This window comes from Ixodes scapularis, unplaced genomic scaffold (genome assembly GCF_016920785.2).
Source record: "Ixodes scapularis isolate PalLabHiFi unplaced genomic scaffold, ASM1692078v2 ptg000890l_1___fragment_3__unscaffolded, whole genome shotgun sequence".
Taxonomy (NCBI): Eukaryota; Metazoa; Arthropoda; class Arachnida; order Ixodida; family Ixodidae; genus Ixodes; species Ixodes scapularis.
In genome coordinates, this window is record NW_024610065.1 from 1 (window position 1) to 19,068 (window position 19,068).

The 19,068-nt window shown below is 43.4% G+C and overlaps 1 protein-coding gene across 1 annotated transcript in view; it reads right to left on the minus strand.

Annotated features, from left to right (window-relative positions):
• Window positions 1–5,558: 5,558 nt before the first annotated feature.
• The window catches only part of LOC115318277 (SEC14-like protein 2), a 35,720-nt gene continuing 22,210 nt past the window's right edge, over window positions 5,559–19,068 (minus strand). Inside the window, exons 10-12 of the mRNA XM_040215394.2 lie at window positions 18,090–18,196; window positions 8,746–9,049; window positions 5,559–6,014 (exon numbers count right to left, since the gene is read on the minus strand). Coding sequence (XP_040071328.1) covers window positions 5,911–6,014; window positions 8,746–9,049; window positions 18,090–18,196 — 515 coding nt within the window. The 3' untranslated portion in view covers window positions 5,559–5,910. The remainder of the gene's footprint in view (window positions 6,015–8,745; window positions 9,050–18,089; window positions 18,197–19,068) is intronic.

Sequence of the window (19,068 nt, forward strand, 5' to 3'; positions counted from 1 at the left end):
TTCTTAGCTGTTGAATAAGTGCGGAATCGTTCACAAAAAAAAAAAAAAAAAAAAAAACATTTCCATTTAGAAAAAAAGACCTGCGGGATATTTACAAAATATACAGGGAAGGCCTGCTCAATGCTGTCCTGGTATCTTCCTCGGGATCTTTCTTTTTCTGGTTCCACATCTTCTTTCTTCCTCTCGCCACACGCATTGCAATCCCAAAAGCACCGAAAATCCACAACACGCTCCCCCCGAAATGAGCGGGTTCATAAACGCCCATTCAATTTACGAGTTTTATGGGGTATAAACGTCTCACAAGTGGCTTGGACGATTGTCCATTCGGTAAATGCACTCAGCATGATCTTACAATTTTATTCCTGTCGTAAAAGAATTCTTCAACACGTCCGGTTTGTCACATGTGTAGCAGCGTCTTGCATATTTCAACAAGCACCAGGTCTCCTCCTCGTAGTGTGCTCAAGTGGCGGCTTGGATAGACTTGTGCAGAATGCAGCTGGAGGAGGTATTCGCTGCACCACATTCTTTAAAAGTGATCAAGATGCATTTGATGATGGTTCCACAGGCACGTGAAATCCTTTTTGCTACGGACCTGTGAACTCGATTTGTGTTACGTATGAAGTGAAGCGAGGCTGCTTCCTGTCAGAAAGAGTGTATGAGTGAGCACGTCTTCCTCACCTGGTGAAGTATGTAGAAATGTGAGCGATCTTGAATGTATCATGTGCGCCAGCTTGGTTTAAAAAGCTAGACTCTCTCATAGCAAACAGAGGTGCCACCAAGTTATTTTTAAAAAAACTCGAGAGCCTGGGCCACCGCCTCGGAGTACCAAAACAATGACGGATGGCGCACCGTCGGTGGTAGGAGCAGATGTGGTTTTCTAACCGACCTGATCTCCTTGCTTCGCTTGTGTGGGTGGATCTCTACACCAACAAAATGCAGCTCGGGCTCGTTGGAACAGAACATTAGGCGTTCCGGCGACTTCCAGACGAGCGGCTATAGGACGGGATTTGTGAAGGGCTAGCCGTGAAGACCTGGGTCAGTCTGGAGCTCTGCCAGCGTGTCCGCGCCCTGTTCCGCGATCGCATCTTTCTGAACACATTCCTTGTACGATATCTTCACTGTGATCAGCTCCGGTTATCTTTCTTCTGATTTTATGACAGCGAGCAGCCCTTCTTTCAGGTAGCCTTGCTGTGTAGTCGCCGGGCGGACCGGTAACTTGAGATGCTTGCCGACAAACTCCTAGAAACCGCTGCACGCGTGATGGAAGTAGTTCCGTGCGAGAATATTTAGAAACATTAGCCCTCTGGTCACGCAACGCGCGCCCCTGCATCTCGTTGGTGTAGCATGCCGAACGCTGAAATCTTCCTTCATAGCCTTCAGGTTGGAAAAGTTGAAGACAAGATGATGGTCCCGTCCTAACCCATGTATCCTTCGACTGCTCAGGGCGACGACAAGCGTACGTGAGACGACGGAAAATACCACCACTACGGAGTAAGCGAAGAGCTCTTTGTAGGCCATTCTTCGGTTTGTTCCATTTAGTTTAAGCAACTTCTTCGTCGACGCCTGAGTGCAATACACCATATCCGACTGCAAAATGCGCTCGTCGTTGTTCTCTTTCGCAGACACTCGCCATCTCGAAATAATTGTGAGCGTACGACACAATCATATTCGGACCCTGCCACGCATCGGATACTCCTGACATCCTTGATTTCAAGCGGCTCTCAGGAGTGTCATCCAGTCGGATTTGAACCTCGGGCACGACACTGTCAATTTCGTTTAAAAATTCCAGACTCTGGCCCTCATTCATGACTTCAGGGCGTGTTCACGAAGACAGCTGATGCTGCCGGTAGTTCCTCTGAGTGGTTAATTTCGAGGAGCGCTGCGGACGCGGCGAATGACTGAATTTGGGTCTCCCGCCTATGTCCTGTAAGTGCACTTTGCGACGCAAGTGATGTCTTCTTGAATTCGTTCTTCGTACTCGTTGTCGTTCTCTTGCCACTCAGGTTTACGAAAATCGAGGGTCCAACGGAATGTTCATGCTTCGTCTTGGCGGTGATATTCTCAGCGTCGTCGTCGTTTTTGTTAGAGCCCCCCTTGGTTGTACTGCAGGTCAGGGGAATCTCAAGTGATGTAGGACCTTGAAAAGTCCACCCATAAGTTGTTTTGTGTGCTATAATTCTTTTGTGGCTGGGGAATTCTTGTACCTGTTCTTTTGTGATCTTCCAAAGTTTGTCAGACCCGACAAGCGTACGTATGCCAGGAACTGAGGGAAGACCTGGGAACCATAGCTCGTTCGCGACATGCCTTCCCTTTTCCTTGACGCAAATTGGAAATTCGCTGTCGGTTTGTACCTGCACAATATCCTTGCAAATAAAGGAAAATTCTACGGCTTCAAGTGAACACTCTGTGCTATCAAACTGACTGCAAAGGTGCAAGTGGATGAGTCGCAGTTGAGGAGGTTCGGCGTTTGCGTTCCCGAACGTGTTCACACGGAGGCTGATCTTTTCCAGACCTTCGAGGTTAAGTAGGCGGGTCTAATCCGTGCTAGTCCGCTGTCCCCTGTCTCCCTCCGTCAATGATCGCTCGGAAGTAGCAGCTTTGGTCCTCTAAGACAGCCCAGGCCTGGAACGTTTCGAGGAGAAACTCGTTATGAACGCTACATCATTCCACTTTTTAGTGCATAGAAAACACCGCATGTCACCCGACAGTCGCTTTCTCTTTTCCTCATGAGGTACATCAGTAGAGCAGGTCTCAGTTGAGTGCCTACTCGATTTGCACTAAAAGCAACCAAGTTCCGTCTTTGTCTGTAACACTGCAGCTGCAGAGCTCGCCGATAGTCGTGTGTGGCATATCTGATTTTTTGTAGCTCCTGTGCTCGTCGTTTCAGCTATCTCAGCTCGTTCTCTACTTTAAACTTTGTTGCAATGGAAGCTCAAGATATTTAAGAGCTCTCCTCCGACTAGCTCAGTTGTCAATGGGTTGTTGACTAGGACAGCCGAGCCGCTGCTTCAAGCACCTTCGTTTTCGGGTCTTTCTTGTGTTGCTTCGGATTACGTCGTTGGGTTTGTGGAGCTAGCTATCGGTAGTGGTACAGGAGCAGATCTTTTGGTAACGCCTTTAGTAGGATGTCGCACATCATTGTTGAGTATGGCTTTGATCCAATTCCAATAACCTTTAGACCTCAGATGTCTAGTTGAAGAGGATCCTGCATCCGGCGGAGACCTCTGGTGTCGTTGTTTGAGATAACATGAGGCATCGTTCGCAATTTTGCCCGATGATCTTGCTCAGTGCGTCACCTGTCTGCGAATCTAGAAGAAAGAATGTCGATCGCGCATTTGTAGCAGGCGTCCGTGGCTTGTAGCCCTGGGTTGGCTGCAGCTGCTGAATGGGTGACAAGGGTCCGCAGATAGTGAAATTTCTGCTGACATGGGACGCTCTCGTTCTCATCCACTGCGCTGAAGAATTGCTCCCAGAAGCTCTGCCATTCACCGATGTCGCCGTTAAACGTCTGGGGCTGTAACTTTGGAAGCTTGATGCCAGTGCGGTTGTTCTGGGTTCTTTCTCGGTCCGGTGTTGTTGACTGCGACGACACCGGTGGCGGCAGCGGTTGGACTTCGCTTTGCCGGAGGGATGACGCTTTGAGACCTTTTTGGTAGCCAAGTCGTCGTACTCGACTACGGTGCTGTATTCCGCAATGAGCTCCCCATCGGTCATACAGTCTTCCATCTCGGAGTTTATTTGAGGTAGCTCGCTCTTGCTTGTCGTCAGCCGTTCCAGCGGCGAGGTTAGCGTGGCCGAATCTGCAGTTTCAAGAGCTGCAGTAAATTTTCCGAATTTTGCAGAACTGCTTTTTAACACCTCAGTTAAATTTCCGCCGAGTTGTGTGTTATGTATTTTAAGTGCATGGGGGGGGGGGGGGGGGGGGCAACTCGGTGTGAACGAGCTCGAGCGCGTAGTATTGGCTAATGCTTAATCGCCATTTTAACACATAATTCACGCACTGAATGCGCGAGCGCGTCACGCGCTGGTCCACCTAATACAACAAAGCATGTCATCACCCTGGAACAAACAGACATGCAGGCACCGTAATTTAATGAACACAAAGTGTACTCGTACTAGTAGGATCGCTCTGCGATAAACATGCTTTTCATCGCAAATTTTATGTGGCTTTGAGGTCAATTTTTTTGCGTATATAAATGACATTTTGAATGAAATTGATCCATCTGTTGAAGTCCGCCTTTTTGCAAACGATTGTCTAATGTACATAAAAGTTAATTCAAAAAGGCACCGAATGCTATTAAATGACTTGTTAATCACTGTGCACGAGTGGTGTCACAAATGAAGTATGAAAATACTTTTTTAAAAAGACAACTTCTGTAACAATCACCAAAAAAAAAAGTCGCCTAGCATATTCCTGTATTCCTCTAATGGTACGCTTTTGCAGCAGTCTGAAACATTTAAATACTTAGAGGTCACAATTTCTAACGATCTAAACTGGAAGGTACGTATAGAGAATGTCTGTGGTGCGGCTTGGTGAAAACTTGGGTTTTTAAGACGGGCACTCAAAAATACAATGTCTGAAGTTAAATTATCCGCGTATAAGACTGCTTCGATCATCTCTTGAATACGCGTACGTGATCTGCGATCCATATGTCAAGTATCAGATAAAACAAATTGAGCGTATCCAGCGGCGTGCAGTAAGATTCGTTTATTCAGAGTATCGTTGCTCGGTATCGGTAACAAAACTATTAAAAAAAGCGGGGCAGCCAGCCTCGGGCCATCGGAGGAAAACGGGAAAGTTGAAATTTTTCTGTCAACTCTACATTATAACATCAGTTCGAGTGACTATATTCAGCTTCCTGGAGGAAGGTCACCCAGAGTTAATAACCAGTTTGGAGTCAAGGCGCATTTCCTAAATCTCGATGTTATTAATTATTGTTTTTTTTTAAATATTTGAGGAGTGGAATAGTTTAGATTGACAATGCCGAAGACGCACTAGTATTCTCTCGTGGTGATCAGATTCGGAGGTGTCGTTTGACCGAAAGTATGCTCATATGATTGTACTGTGGTGATCGTTCCCGACCTTCGGTTCTTTGATTCTGATGTTTTATTGCTGTATACTCCTGAAACAGCTCGAAAGGGCTTTCAGTATTGTAAGTAAAAAAAATATATTACATAAATGAATACCGAGCGACCATCTGCTGACAGAGCATATGCTATACCACAAGCTACTTCCTTCAATTGGAGTCCCCTCCCTACTAACGAGGTATCCAGAGGAAACTTGTGCCGGTAATCTCCAAGGTCACGCGCCGAGCATGGTTTCCGAGATTCTTGGCGTGGCTGGTGAAGCAGGGTCAACGATGAAGGTTAAAAAAGAAATGTTTGTCATAGGTTTATTTTGAAAAACTCCACAGATCATAACATTTCAATGTAATATGCACGGCAAAACACTTCTGACCGGTACCGTTCTTTTACAGAGTTATTATGTCGGTTTATGTTTTCTCTATTCCAACATCCAGGAGCGCGCACCTTGCGGGCACGCTCCTGGATGTGAAGTTGCCACGATCTCATTAGATATATAAATTTTATCGCCTTCATTTTTTAGCTCGAGCGGAGCTTTTGGCTCGAGTGAGAAAACACATGGAATTGCAAGCCTACCAAAGTTACCTTTCGCTCGCACTTCTACTCCCACTGACACCGATAGTGTTATAGTCGGGACACCATGGGGGTAGCTGTATTCACAGCATGTCTCTAGTTGTCTTTTTATGAAAGCAACCAATATTAGGAATACCCTGACTGAAAAGTCATTTAGTTACGTTAGTACAAACTTAAAATACACAAAAAAGTCTTTATGATGTTTAAGTCTGATCTGAGATAGTGATTTGGCAAAAGAAAAAAAGATAACAATCATCAGCTTCCTGGGGCCAGGACTTCGTCAGAGCTTTTGACTTGGAAAACGTAGGAAAGCTGCTTCTTGGAAAACCAGCTATAGCTGTTGTCAAACCTGAAAATGTCTGAAAAAAAAAAAAAAAACAGGTTGTTTGAAATTGCCATATTTTTAGCACAGCTAAATACCATATATCATCTTCATCTTACGACAAAGATGGCTTTGCCCGTCCCATTTATCTCGTCATTAGTGGGCAGTCAATCAGGCACCACTGACCCGCAGGTTATCCAACGACTTTTTGAATAGAATAAATTCACTGCATCGTCACAGAAAAGCAAGCTGAATCAAAGTTATGAGACAATAAAAATTCCACTCAGTTGTATTCCTTCCTCCAGAATATAATATAGAGTCGATATTCATTAATCGAACTTTGTCGTACCAGTATCTAAACCGAAAAACAAAGCATTGGAGTCTGCTAATAAAAACGTACATACCTTAGGCACACAACTAGAAAAACCGAGCAAGACCCTTCATGCAATCAGACCAGGACCAGTTAACCACGTGGTGTTCTTCGTGGCTAATGACCCTCAACCACAACAAAACAAACATATGTCGTTTACCGAACGCTCCTCTCAGACTCCAACTTCTTACCTTCTGAAGACAATACTGTCGAAATCACTTCTAGGAATAAGTACCTGGGTGTCCACTTTCAGTCTGATTTGTTCTGGCACTACCACAGTGATCTCACCCTTGCTTCCGCTAACCATTCCCTTAGATTCATAAAGCACAATCTTAAACAAGCACCCGTGAACTTACGAAAACTTGCTTATATCACTCCAATCCGCCCCAAAATTGAATATGCTTCTGCCATATGGAATCCTGAGCAATCCTACATTATAAGTAACCTCGAGTCCCTGCAGAACCATGCTGCGCGTTTCATTTGCTCTGACTACTCTCCATTTTCCAGTGTCGCCGCAATAAAAAATCAAGTTGAGTTGCATGACCTATCACGCCGCCATAAACATGGCCGTCTGTCATTATTTCACAAGCTCAAACTCCATGCATCGCTTACCGACGAATTTTTTTAAATCCCTCCCCCATTATTTTTATCCGTCGCGATCATTCATTCAAAGAAACGCCCATCACATGTCACTCATCAAGTTACGCCCGATCATTCATACCACGGACCATAATCGAGTGAATCAAACTACCGGTTCACATTGCAACTGAACTAGGTATGTCTAACTTTCAAGAGCTAGTGCGAAGTTATGCTAATACTTTAAGCACTTTTTTGCTCCTTGTTCTCATATTGTCTTTGTATAATTTTTGTGTCTTATCTGTGCACTACAATATATAAATCTTCATACCTTTAAGAATATTTTGAATAGGTAAATAAATCAATCAATATGCGTCTATCTTGCAGAAAACAGGACAAAGGAATCCGGAGCGGAACTACTTCTGCTACTTGCACTGCGAATTGCATCGACCTCAGAACGCGCCGAGCTTTGATTGGCTCTAATGGGCAGACCTCATTGCTTTGAGAAGCGCAAGTTCTGCTTCTTTTGCAGGGGTTATGGTGATGTCAGAACACCGAGCTCTCGGACTCTGACTTGAAGGATAGTGGGTAGACCTCAAGGTAGCTTGCTTTGAGGTCTACCCATTATCTTTGAATTAGAGCCAATCAGAGCTCGGCGTTCTGACGTCACCATAACCCAGCAAAAGAAGCAGACGAACTTGCGCTTCGAATAGATGCCCTGAGGTCCTTTTTCCTTTTAATTGGAGCCAATCACATCTCGGCATTGTTCTGACGTCCCCACAACCCCTGCAAAAGAAACAGACGAACTTGCGGTCCGTGTAGGGTTTCTCAACCTCCACGGAACATGCGCTTGACTCGAATACATTGAGATTATAACCGGTGCCTATAAGAAAAGCAGATGTGAAAAAAGAGTAGTTCCCGAAGAGAACGAAACAGCTCCGAGGACCGTTCAGTAAAGACCACCCACAAGTTAAAGCCTCCTCCCTCCACCCTCCTCCTTTTCCTCCTTCCTCCTCTCCCCCCTCTCCCCCCCCCCCCCCCCCCCCCCCAGAAGCGTCGTCAATAACGGAACCACGCATCGCCGCCTATACCGTGTGAAGGTATCGTCGACAGCGCGTCTTGCTATGTGCACAACAAGCTCGGCGTTAGGATGACGCGACGCCAAGACAGACGCATATCTCGGTTACGGTGACTCTCGTTCACCGTGCTTCGCCGCTTGCAGCGGTTCGGGGACTCACTAAAAACGGCGTCATGCGCAGGCCCTGTATTCCAGGTGGTAGTGGTTCAGTGCGAATTGTGTTCCCTGTGAACACAAAATAAAGTAATAGCTGAAGCTGTCTCCTTGTGAAACATTTTTTTCTTGCTTAAGTACAGCTTTAATGCGGGTTTTTTCGATTCCCCCTCATAAAAAAGAAAAAACAAAAGAAATCGGATCGGGGATTTAATTTAAGGAACTGTCAGTATTTATCCCCCCCAAAAAAACGCTGAACATTATCAACAATTTTATCTCGTGTTTTTTCTTTTTTTGTACCTACTTTACCAGTTTTGTTTTTAGACTGTCAGGCGCCATGAATATCTGACTCGACCGAGAAAGCTACACCGGGCGAACCTGTCGTGACAGCTTTTTGATATATACGCTATATATAAAATATATATTGATATATATATGCAGAAGAACTGAAGTGTGTGCGTGCAGAGCTTGGGTCGACGCTAAAGGTGCTCGATCAACCCAGCACCCATAGCATTGGCTGCATGGCCACAGAAAGCTACCCCTGAGTAGGGTCATAAGGTGCGCAAGCAATATTGACAATAGCAGCCTCACATGTCCCTGGCTCAGCGGAGAGTCGCCCATTTTCAGCAACCTGATCGCACTTGACCTTGCTGACTCCCAAGACCTCCTTCGGCTCGGCGTGTTCTCCCGAAATGTGCAGGACACCGAAGCCAACGTCGTGGCCGGGACTCGTTTGGAACTTCCACGACAGGGTTAATCCTTCGCTGTCTACCTTCACGGGTACATCCATTTTCTGTCCACGTTCCAGGAAACAGGTGGTGGCACTGGGGTCCTCGGAAACGCGAGGGTCGCTCTTGAGGTAGAAGTTTACGGGCACCTCGCCTCCAGCTGGAACCTGCGGTCATTCTCGTGTTAATACAAGGGGTGCTTTCCAGCGAAGCCCCTTTAATCCCAGAAATTCGTTCGCTCATCTGTCCGTCCCCTCCGTGCATTTTCCTGCTTAACATAACAGAAAAATATTGTGCGTGACCATACTCCACGCAACTTAAACACCACTAGTTTTCTCGCTAACTTTGAAATTGACGTAATGTTTGGAGGTGGGCTAGTCGGTGATGCATTGTAAACATAGAAATAATACAGCGCAAGCGAACACAAGGACAAGTAGAAGAAGGGACACAGACACAGCGCTGACTCACGACTTGCTTTCTTTGTCATCTTTTTAAAACATATCAACATAAGAAAACAAGAAAGGAAAAATAAAAGAAGAAGAATCCAGCATGTAAGACATCCTCTCTGTCATATGCCATCTGAGGAATTTTTCACAGAAACTATACATTATATACCATTACAAAAAAGAACAAATTAAAAAAAGAAGGAAGTAAATAGTAGGAAAAGAAATAACTATACATCATTCCACCTCAGGTCTGAGCAAAGCCAAAAACCACAGCGCGAGCCCTAATGCTCTGTGCGTACCTGTCTTGCACGCGGCCTCTTGGTATGTCGGCACCCTTTTCTGGCTACCTGTAGGCACGCGCCTGTGGTTATAGGATCACTCCCTTGGAAGCAGAAAGAACGTATTAAACAAACGTGCCCAAACTCCGAAGAAACTCGAACTCTTCACTGTATAACGTCACTGACTCTGAACTGCCGCATAGATCGGGACCGTGTTGTCGAATGTAAAACGCTTCATGAATTTCCCTTGCCATTTTTTGTGAATGTTTAGCCAAAATTTCAATGTCACATGACCGAGGGAAACAACCACACCTATCACAATGAATGGCTAGGTGACCCGAAGGTGAAGACCCCAAAGACAGATAACGCTCCCGAGCTCGAACATTAATACATCTGCCCGTCTGCCCAATATACACTTTACCACATGAAAATGGTATTTTATAAACGACCCCCACAGCACAAGCTACATATTTGATGCGATGGTTTATTCCACACCCTACACGCTGAAGTCCTGCTCTCTCAATGGACGCACACAAACGAGATAACTTGGAAGGTGCTGAAAAGACTATGGGAACTTCGTATTTAACAGCCACTTTTTTGATTCTGTGGGAAAAACTGTGCAAATATGGTATTACCACCGGTCGAGAGGCAGGCTTTTGTCTAACATTGTCAAGTATGTTAAGGGGATTCCTGAATAATTTTAAAAGTGACTCCGCTACCCCCACTATGACAAGTTTCGGGAAATCCGCTTTTGTTAACCTATCGACTTGAGCCAGAAAGCTGTTGAACCTTCTGTGAACACAGGGTTTCAATAAAGAAGCTCTCAAACATGATTTTGCAATAGCTCTTTTTACAACTTTTGAGTGCGTAGATTCATAGCTAAGGAGGGACTTTTTTGTTCTAGGCTCATAAGCCCAGCACAGGTGACTTGTTTCAAGACGAATGTTGAGGTCCAAAAATTGCAAAGCTTTTTTAGTTGGAACCTCATTCGTAAACCGCAGACCTCCAAAGCACTCCCGAAAGGTGTCTAATAACTCTGAGACCAAGTCAGCACTTCGTGAGCCCTGCTTAGGTTTAAACACCACCAGGTAATCGTCAACATACCTGAAGACTTTCAAAAAAACGATCATCTAACCTTTCTGCAATAGCACAATCACAACCTGCTAGGTAGATGTCACTCAATATGGGAGCAACACTAGACCCAATGCAGATCCCGGATTTTCGCAGAAACGTGTTGCCCTCAAAAGAAATAAAAGTATAACTTAAGTAAAAGCGGAGATGATCAAAAAACTTTTCCACAGCAATACCAGTCGAATTCTGGAAGGCAACAGAACCGTTTAAGTCAATGCAAAGTTGAACCGCTTCAATGAGACCTCCATGAGGAATAAAGTAGAAAAGGTCTTCCACGTCAATCGAAACCAGATCACAAGTTCCAGTGTTGTCATTGCTTAGATAATCTACCAATTCTTGAGAGTTTCGAATTAAAAAAGGATCAGTTAACTTCAAAGAAGATAGGTGATGCTGGAGATACTTCGAGACATGCGGCTACCATGACTCTCTCTGTGTAACGATCGCCCTGAACGACATATTGTCCTTATGGGTCTTCACAGAGAAGAAAACCTCCAGATTGAGACCACGAGCCGCCAGGACAGACTTCCAGAGCCTTTCTAAACCAAGCTGCTTACAAAGTTGCTCAGCACGCGTCTTCACCTTGCCCAGGACCACATCTGGAACAGGTTTGAAATTTTTCGACGCGGCTTGTGTAGACTTTTCCTTAAATATATGTTCTGGCACAACTACAAATCCTCCCTCCTTATCTGAAACCAGCAGCTTTAACCCAAAGTATGCTACTGAGCGCCTAGTGAAGCCCCCGGAAATGCTCTCCCTTGTGAGACGGATAGCTGAGAAGACTGTTGCTGAGAAAAAAGACATGTGTATCCTAGACTGTGTAGAAAGCTTACGTAGGGACACCAGGAAATCTGTACATCGATTTCATTTAGGCCCTATTGTTTCTTTTTTCAAAGACTGTAGGTTAAAGCTGCTAGTTTCAGATAAGGAGGGAGGATTTGTAGTTGTGTCAGAACATATATTTAAGGAAACTCTACACAAGCCGTGTCGAAAAATTTCAAACCTGTTCCAGATGTGGTCCTGGGCAAGGTGGAGACGCGTGCTGAGCAACTTTGTAAGCAGCTTGGTTTAGAAAGGCTCTGGAAGTCTGCCCAGGCGGCTCGTGGTCTCAATCTGGAGGTTTTCTTCTCTGTGAAGACCCATAAGGACACTATGCAGTTCAGGGCGATGGTTACACAGAGAGAGTCATGGCAGCTGCATGTCTCGAAGTATCTCCAGCATCACCTATCTTCTTTGAAGTTAACTGATCCTTTTTTAATTCGAAACTCTCAAGAATTGGTAGATTATCTAAGCAATGAAAACCCTGGAACTTGTGATCTGGTTTCGATTGACGTGGAAGACCTTTTCTACTCTATTCCTTATGGAGGTCTCATTGAAGCGGTTCAACTTTGCATTGACTTAAACGGTTCTGTTGCCTTCCAGAATTCGACTGGTATTGCTGTGGAAAAGTTTTTTGATCATCTCCGCTTTTACTTAAGTTATACTTTTATTTCTTTTGAGGGCAACACGTTTCTGCGAAAATCCGGGATCTGCATTGGGTCTAGTGTTGCTCCCATATTGAGTGACATCTACCTAGCAGGTTGTGATTGTGCTATTGCAGAAAGGTTAGATGATCGTTTTTTTGAAAGTCTTCAGGTATGTTGACGATTACCTGGTGGTGTTTAAACCTAAGCAGGGCTCACGAAGTGCTGACTTTGTCTCAGAGTTATTAGACACCTTTTGGGAGTGCTCTGGAGGTCTGCGGTTTACGAATGAGTTTCCAACTAAAAAGCTTTGCAATTTTTGCACCTCAACATTCGTCTTGAAACAAGTCACCTGTGCTGGGCTTATGAGCCTAGAACAAAAAAGTCCCTCCTTAGCTATGAATCTACGCACTCAAAAGTTGTAAAAAGAGCTATTGCAAAATTATGTTTGAGAGCTTCTTTATTGAAACCCTGTGTTCACAGAAGTTTCAACAGCTTTCTGGCTCAAGTCGATAGGTTAACAAAAGCGGGTTTCCCGAAACTTGTCATAGTGGGGGTAGCGGAGTCACTTTTAAGATTATTCAGGAATCCCCTTAACATACTTGACAACGCTAGACAAAAGCCTGCCTCTTGACCGGTGGTAATACCATATTTGCACAGTTTTTCCCAAACGATCAAAAAAGTGGCTGTTAAATACGAAGTTCCCATAGTCTTTTCAGCACCTTCCAAGTTATCTCGTTTCTGTGCGTCCATTGAGAGAGCAGGACTTCAGCGTGTAGGGTGTGGAATAAACCATCGCATCAAATATGTAGCTTGTGCTGTGGGGGTCGTTTATAAAATACCCTTTTCATGTGGTAAAGTGTATATTGGGCAGACGGGCAGATGTATTAATGTTCAAGCTCGGGAGCATTATCTGTCTTTGAGGTCTTCACCTTCGGGTCACCTAGCCATTCATTGTGATAGGTGTGGTTGTTCCCCTCGGTTAAGTGACATTGAAATTTTGGCTAAACATTCACAAAAAATGGCAAGGGAAATTCATGAAGCGTTTTACATTCGACAACACGGTCCCGATCTATGCGGCAGTTCAGAGTCAATGACGTTATACAGTGAAGAGTTCGAGTTTCTTCGGAGTTTGGGCACGTGTGTTTAATACTTTCTTTCTGCTTTCATGGGAGTGATCCTATAACCACAGGCGCGTGCCTACATGCAGCCAGAAAAGCGTGCCGACATACCAAGAGGCCACGTGCAAGACAGGTACTCACAGAGCATTAGGGCTCGCGCTGTGGTTTTTGGCGTTGCTGAGACCTGAGTTGGAATGATGTATAGTTATATGTTTTCCTACTATTTACTTCCTTCTTTTGTAATTTGTTTTTTCTTTTGTAATGGTATATCATGTATAGTTTCTGTAAAAGATTCCTCATATGGCATATGACAGAGAGGATGTCCTACATGCTGGATTCTTCTTCTTTTATCTTTCATTTCTTGTTTTCTTATGTTGATATGTTCTAAAAAGATGAGAAAGAAAGTAAGTCGTGAGTCAGCGATGTGTCTGTGTCCCTTCTTCTACTTGTCCTTGTGTTCGTTTGCGCTGTTTTATTTCTGTTTGAAATTGACGTCATATGAGTTTAACACCGATACATTTTCCCCGCTAGATTTAGAGCGGTAATCGATGTCGCATGACCTACACACCAATTTTATTTCCTCTCAAAATATGGCGGGCATACTGACGTCACGTGACCAATATACATAATCACTTTTCTCGGTAAATACATTGAAGAGGTTGGCGTCAGCTAATACATACACCAATTTAATTTCCTCGCTAAATTTAGCCAGAAAATTTGCCAAGTGACCTATATACAAATTTTTTGGTTCGCAGGGCCTTCGTCCCGCAAAATATTGTAATGAAGGCGTTCTACTCAACTGTGCTTTTTCTAAAAAAGCAAAACAAGATTCATGTCATTGACTAGTATGTAAGTGATCCTTGGTTATGCTAAAGACATTCATGTCAGCTCGGAGTAAAATTTCTTCTATATATTTACTGATATGGGATCAAAGGTTAGTCAGTCACTCGTTACAAAAAAATGTAATCAATCTCACTTCTCTATTGAAACAGTCAGTGTTTCATTAATTAGTATGTTGCGTGATTTTGAAAGCGCTTCAAATTATTCGACTTAATTCTATTGTTACTCGTGCAATTACAATGTGCTATTTGATTCTTGGGGCGTGATACCTTAATTTAGATGTATTTGTACTTAAAATGCAACATCTCAAACACAAGGGCATATTTGCTGAGCTGTGCAATTGCGCTGACTGAGCAGCACTGAGGAATTTTCGTTCGACACAATGGGAGAAAACACGTGATAAGGGGCAACATATTAAACCTACTTTTCAACATCCGTACAAAAAATTCAACGGGATCTCATCCAGACTCACCTATTACCCATATTTTACAATAGACGCTCGGCCTTTTCGCATAAGAAAAAACACGTACATGAAAAACAAGTATGATAGGAAGACATTCATGCAGCGGCAGATGTTATAATGAGCCGTTAAAACGAAGAGATCGCCACATGGTTGAAACTCCACGTAGGGCATCTTGAAAGAATATGCGGAATGGAGTGTATTTTTTATCAAAACTCAAAAAAGACGGTGGCAGTTTCTAAATGCAGATTGTTCACACCTGGGATTTTACCATATGCAATAAGTCGTCACCACATCAACGAGTGTCTAATTAACAAAATGTAAGGGCGCAAACCAGCTGGTGTACGTTGCACATGGTTGAAAAAAAACCGAGTTGTTAGTGTTGTGCCGTTTACCCCGCAGTCTCGGTTTTTTTTTTTAACCATGTCTAATTCTCACTTGGTAACCCAAGAACGAAGGAAAAGCGGACGGACTACACAAAGCTCCAAACACAACTCAGCGCTCCTGTGGGGACATGTCAGTATTGAACCAGCTGACTTGCACACTTGCTTTAGTTTTCCCGATTCGCAGCTAAAATTACTACTAAAAGTTGTTTTACAAATTCGTTTTTTTAATTATTGCATCGTAAACCCTTTCGTATCAATGGCCTTCATTCGACATAAAAAGTAGACACGTCCAGAGACTCAACTTCAAGTTTTTTCAACTTTCAACTTAAATGTTTCTCTCCTGGGGAGAAGGGGAGGGTGGAATAAAACAGACTGTTGTCGCTTGATTGAGTTTATCCTCCTATAAATTAGGAACATTTTTACAGGTCGAACGCCCCATTAAAATAGGCACAGATAAAGCTTGACAAACACAGTATGAATATCATTTCTGCTCAAACTCATCAAATACGTGCCAAATATATGTGAGACTCTACGAGAACTGCAGCTTCTGGAAGCTGTAGCGCGTTCTCGAGCTAGGCGCTGACCACCTGTCAACACAACGGCTTGCATATGCTGGCACCCCTCGCTTCATATTGGGGATCGATAAAAAAAAAACAAGTTGATTTTGAATTAGAGACGTTTAAAATGTTAGAAGAAATTTATAATGGTAATGCTCTGTAATTGCAACTATGTGAAGGTTTTTGAAAAGTTAAATTGAGTGAGCATTGAACGCCGCATTTCCCATAATTCGGATGATTCTCTCCCGGAACGCAGGCAAGTGATTCATATTTGTATTCGTTGTGCTACCCCAAACAAGGAAGCAGTAATTATAAGAAGAGTAAAAGGCGGAGTTATAAAAAAGGACTAAGACCGAAAGGGGTAATATATGTCGGCATTTATGAGTAATGCCCAAAACTTTTGAAAATCTGCCAGCTATAGATTGTACTTCGGTGTCCGGGCTCAGGTACTCATTAACTATCACACCAAGAACCTTCACATTTCGTACAAAATCAATTATTTGTCTTTGAAGAGAGGGACCTTCACTAGATGAAAACAGTTATTTTTGGATCGAAAATGATTGTTCTCGTCTAATCTGTATTAATTACTAAGAGTTCAAGATTGTCCAGCCATTTATCTTCGGCAGAACGCTATTTACCGCGCATAAAACCTGGTGGACAACTTCACCTGAAAAAATAAAGTTGTGTCGTCTGCGTAAATTATAAACTCTGTACTGATTTCTATATTTACTAGATCATTTATGTATAAGTTAAACAGAAGGGAGTTCAAGGACGCTCCCTTGCGGCACATCTGACGTCACTTCCCTCAAAATAGATCGGCGACTATCTATCACAACACACTATAGTCAATACTTAAAAAAAAAATGCTTTGAGTATTGTTGAGATTACTTCTTCCATCCCGTACGCATATAATTTTAGAAGCAGAGTTTTATGGTTTAGACGATCGAAAGCCTTTTAGAAAGCAAGGAAGGTCTTCAAAGTAATCAATGTTTTTTTCGGTAGTGTTTAAATTTAGTTATTTTTTGTTTTAATAGCGCGAGTTTCGTTTAATTCTTCTTCCAAAGAGCAAACTGGCAAGATGTTAGAAGAGAGTATTTTCCACAGGAGCTGGGTATAATCTGGCGTGTATTATTTTCTCTAGCACCATTTAAAACACTAAGATAAAAAAACGGGTCAATGATTTCCTAGGTTGTTTTTAGTCTCAGACTTCAAAATAACCGCAATCTTAGCGACTTCCACTGTTTTAGGAAAATGGGTATTTTTGAAGTAGCAAATTAAAAATATACCTTAGAAGAGAAGAAATTGATCTAGTTAGACGTTTCAGTAGTTTTAATTAAGCGTCATAAATGTCAGTAGATTTACTGTTTCTAAGATTCCTGAAAACTGCTGCCATTTTCTCTGCGTCGGGGGGGGGGGGGGGGGGGGGGGGGGGGCAAAACAATGGCGTGCCAGAGACGCCTTTTACAAATTGAAATTCATCGGCATTATTATCATTCCTTACAATGTTTACAAAATAGTTATTAACTGCTTAACCTAATGCCAAACCGCATATAGTCCCCCCCCCCCCCCCCCCCCCCCCCCCCCCCCCGTCCCGATGCTAAGCTTGGTGGCTGGAGATTCGAGGAGGCCACGTCTCAGGAATCGAGTTAGGGTTTTTTTATAGAATATCTATTCGTCGCTCATTTTCAAACGCAGCATAAAATAATGCAGGATTAGCCTTGCGTGAAGCGCTTGTCACAGCATTTTTCTGCTTTTCAAATAATGCCATCACATCTGGTTTTCTGCATTTTTTAATCTTTTTGTACACATCTTTACTCATCAATTTTAATATATCCTTGGTCACCCAGGGCTTCCAAGCTTTCCTGGCAGTTTTTTTGTTTCCTTTATGGGAAGCACTCTTCAAATATATATATATGTTTAAAATCCCATTAAAGTAATTATATACCTCATCAGCTGAAACACTAGACAACACCCTGCTCCAACCAGTACGGCGAATATCAGCTTCAAGGCATCTAGATTTTTCCACTGATATTTTGGTAATAAGCTGGGCAGTCGCCTCCGTCTTTTTGTATCCCGACTATCGAGTTGACAAATATGTAATTGGGTAAGTGGTTACTTATCGTTCTTCCAATGACAACTCCCGACACGTGATATTCGTCGGCATTGGTTAGAAACAAAACAAGTTAGGTTTCTTTCAAATGAGTTATTCGCGTGGGTTTAGAGATTGGGTTAAAGTATTCTTACTACTGACATAAGAAAAAACAAATCCAGGTGCCTCGGCGATTAGGAGAAAATTTTAAGGTTTAAATCTTCACCCAAGAACAAAATGGACCATTTTCACCAATAAACGCGAACAAATCGTCAATTAATTTTAGAAACGCTGAAGTGGGTACGGAGAGCCAGTTTGTTTTCGAACGTTATGGTCCTTCTGCCTCGGCGAACTCATAGTTCTACCGAGTGTACGAATATAAATCAAACAAAATATCTTCCATCAATTTTGTAAGTCATGATACACTAATAATTTTTACCAAGTGGGTGCACTCTCTGTCGCCGTCAGGTCCCACCAGGTCTCCTCCCCAATGAGCAGGTAGCTGGGAGGGGTCCACGCACTTCAACAGAACCGGCTGCCACCCTTCTACAGAAGCGAGAAGTATTTTATGGATTTGGCAAAAAAAGAGCCAGAGTAGACGCCGGAACTACCATACAAAAATTAAGCTTTGTCAGACAGGGGTTTTATTTGAAAAAACACACCGTGGAATTATCGTTTGGCTTAGTGATGTAAGAGAGGGAGTCGTTCAACCAGCACTGATGAAGCCCTTCAACCCAATTACGAATTGTTCCTGGAAAATGATGTCCTCACAATTTTTGTCAAGCGAGGCTTCACGAAAACAAGTACCGCCCAAATCGAACAATCTGGCGTTGTAGGCTAAACTGGGCTTGTATTTTAGGGAATATATTCGTTTTGAGCGCAGTTTGTATTATTTAATTTGTTGTAATCTCAACATCACATCCTCATTTGTAACACAGGGAAAATTATAATGCCGAAATCTGTCTAATCAGACAGAAGTGTGTGAGTGTCGGCAAATGGGAACTTTAATTACTTGATTTGTGATGCAACTGGCAATCACGCACACACAAAAGCTCTAAGGCAATAATTGGAGACCGTGAAAGCACACGTGCAACCAAGACTGCATCAACAGAAGCACACCAAAATATTAGTTCGAAAAGTCGTGAATCTGAGGAAACCACAACCTTCCTTCACATTCGGTCTAAAAATCTCCCTCGCCATATCATGGCTCAACCGGAGCTCCGCAGCCCCCCGCGTCTCGTTATTTTCCCCTTTCTCATCACCTCTGCTACTCGTGCAACATAAGATAACATGATTCATGCAGCATTTAGCCTTCACCGGCTGCGTTCACATTGACGCAGTTCACATTGCCCATGCCTATACACCGGAAAGGTACGCCAGGACACTTCATCATTTCTGTACCTGTTGTGGGTACATCT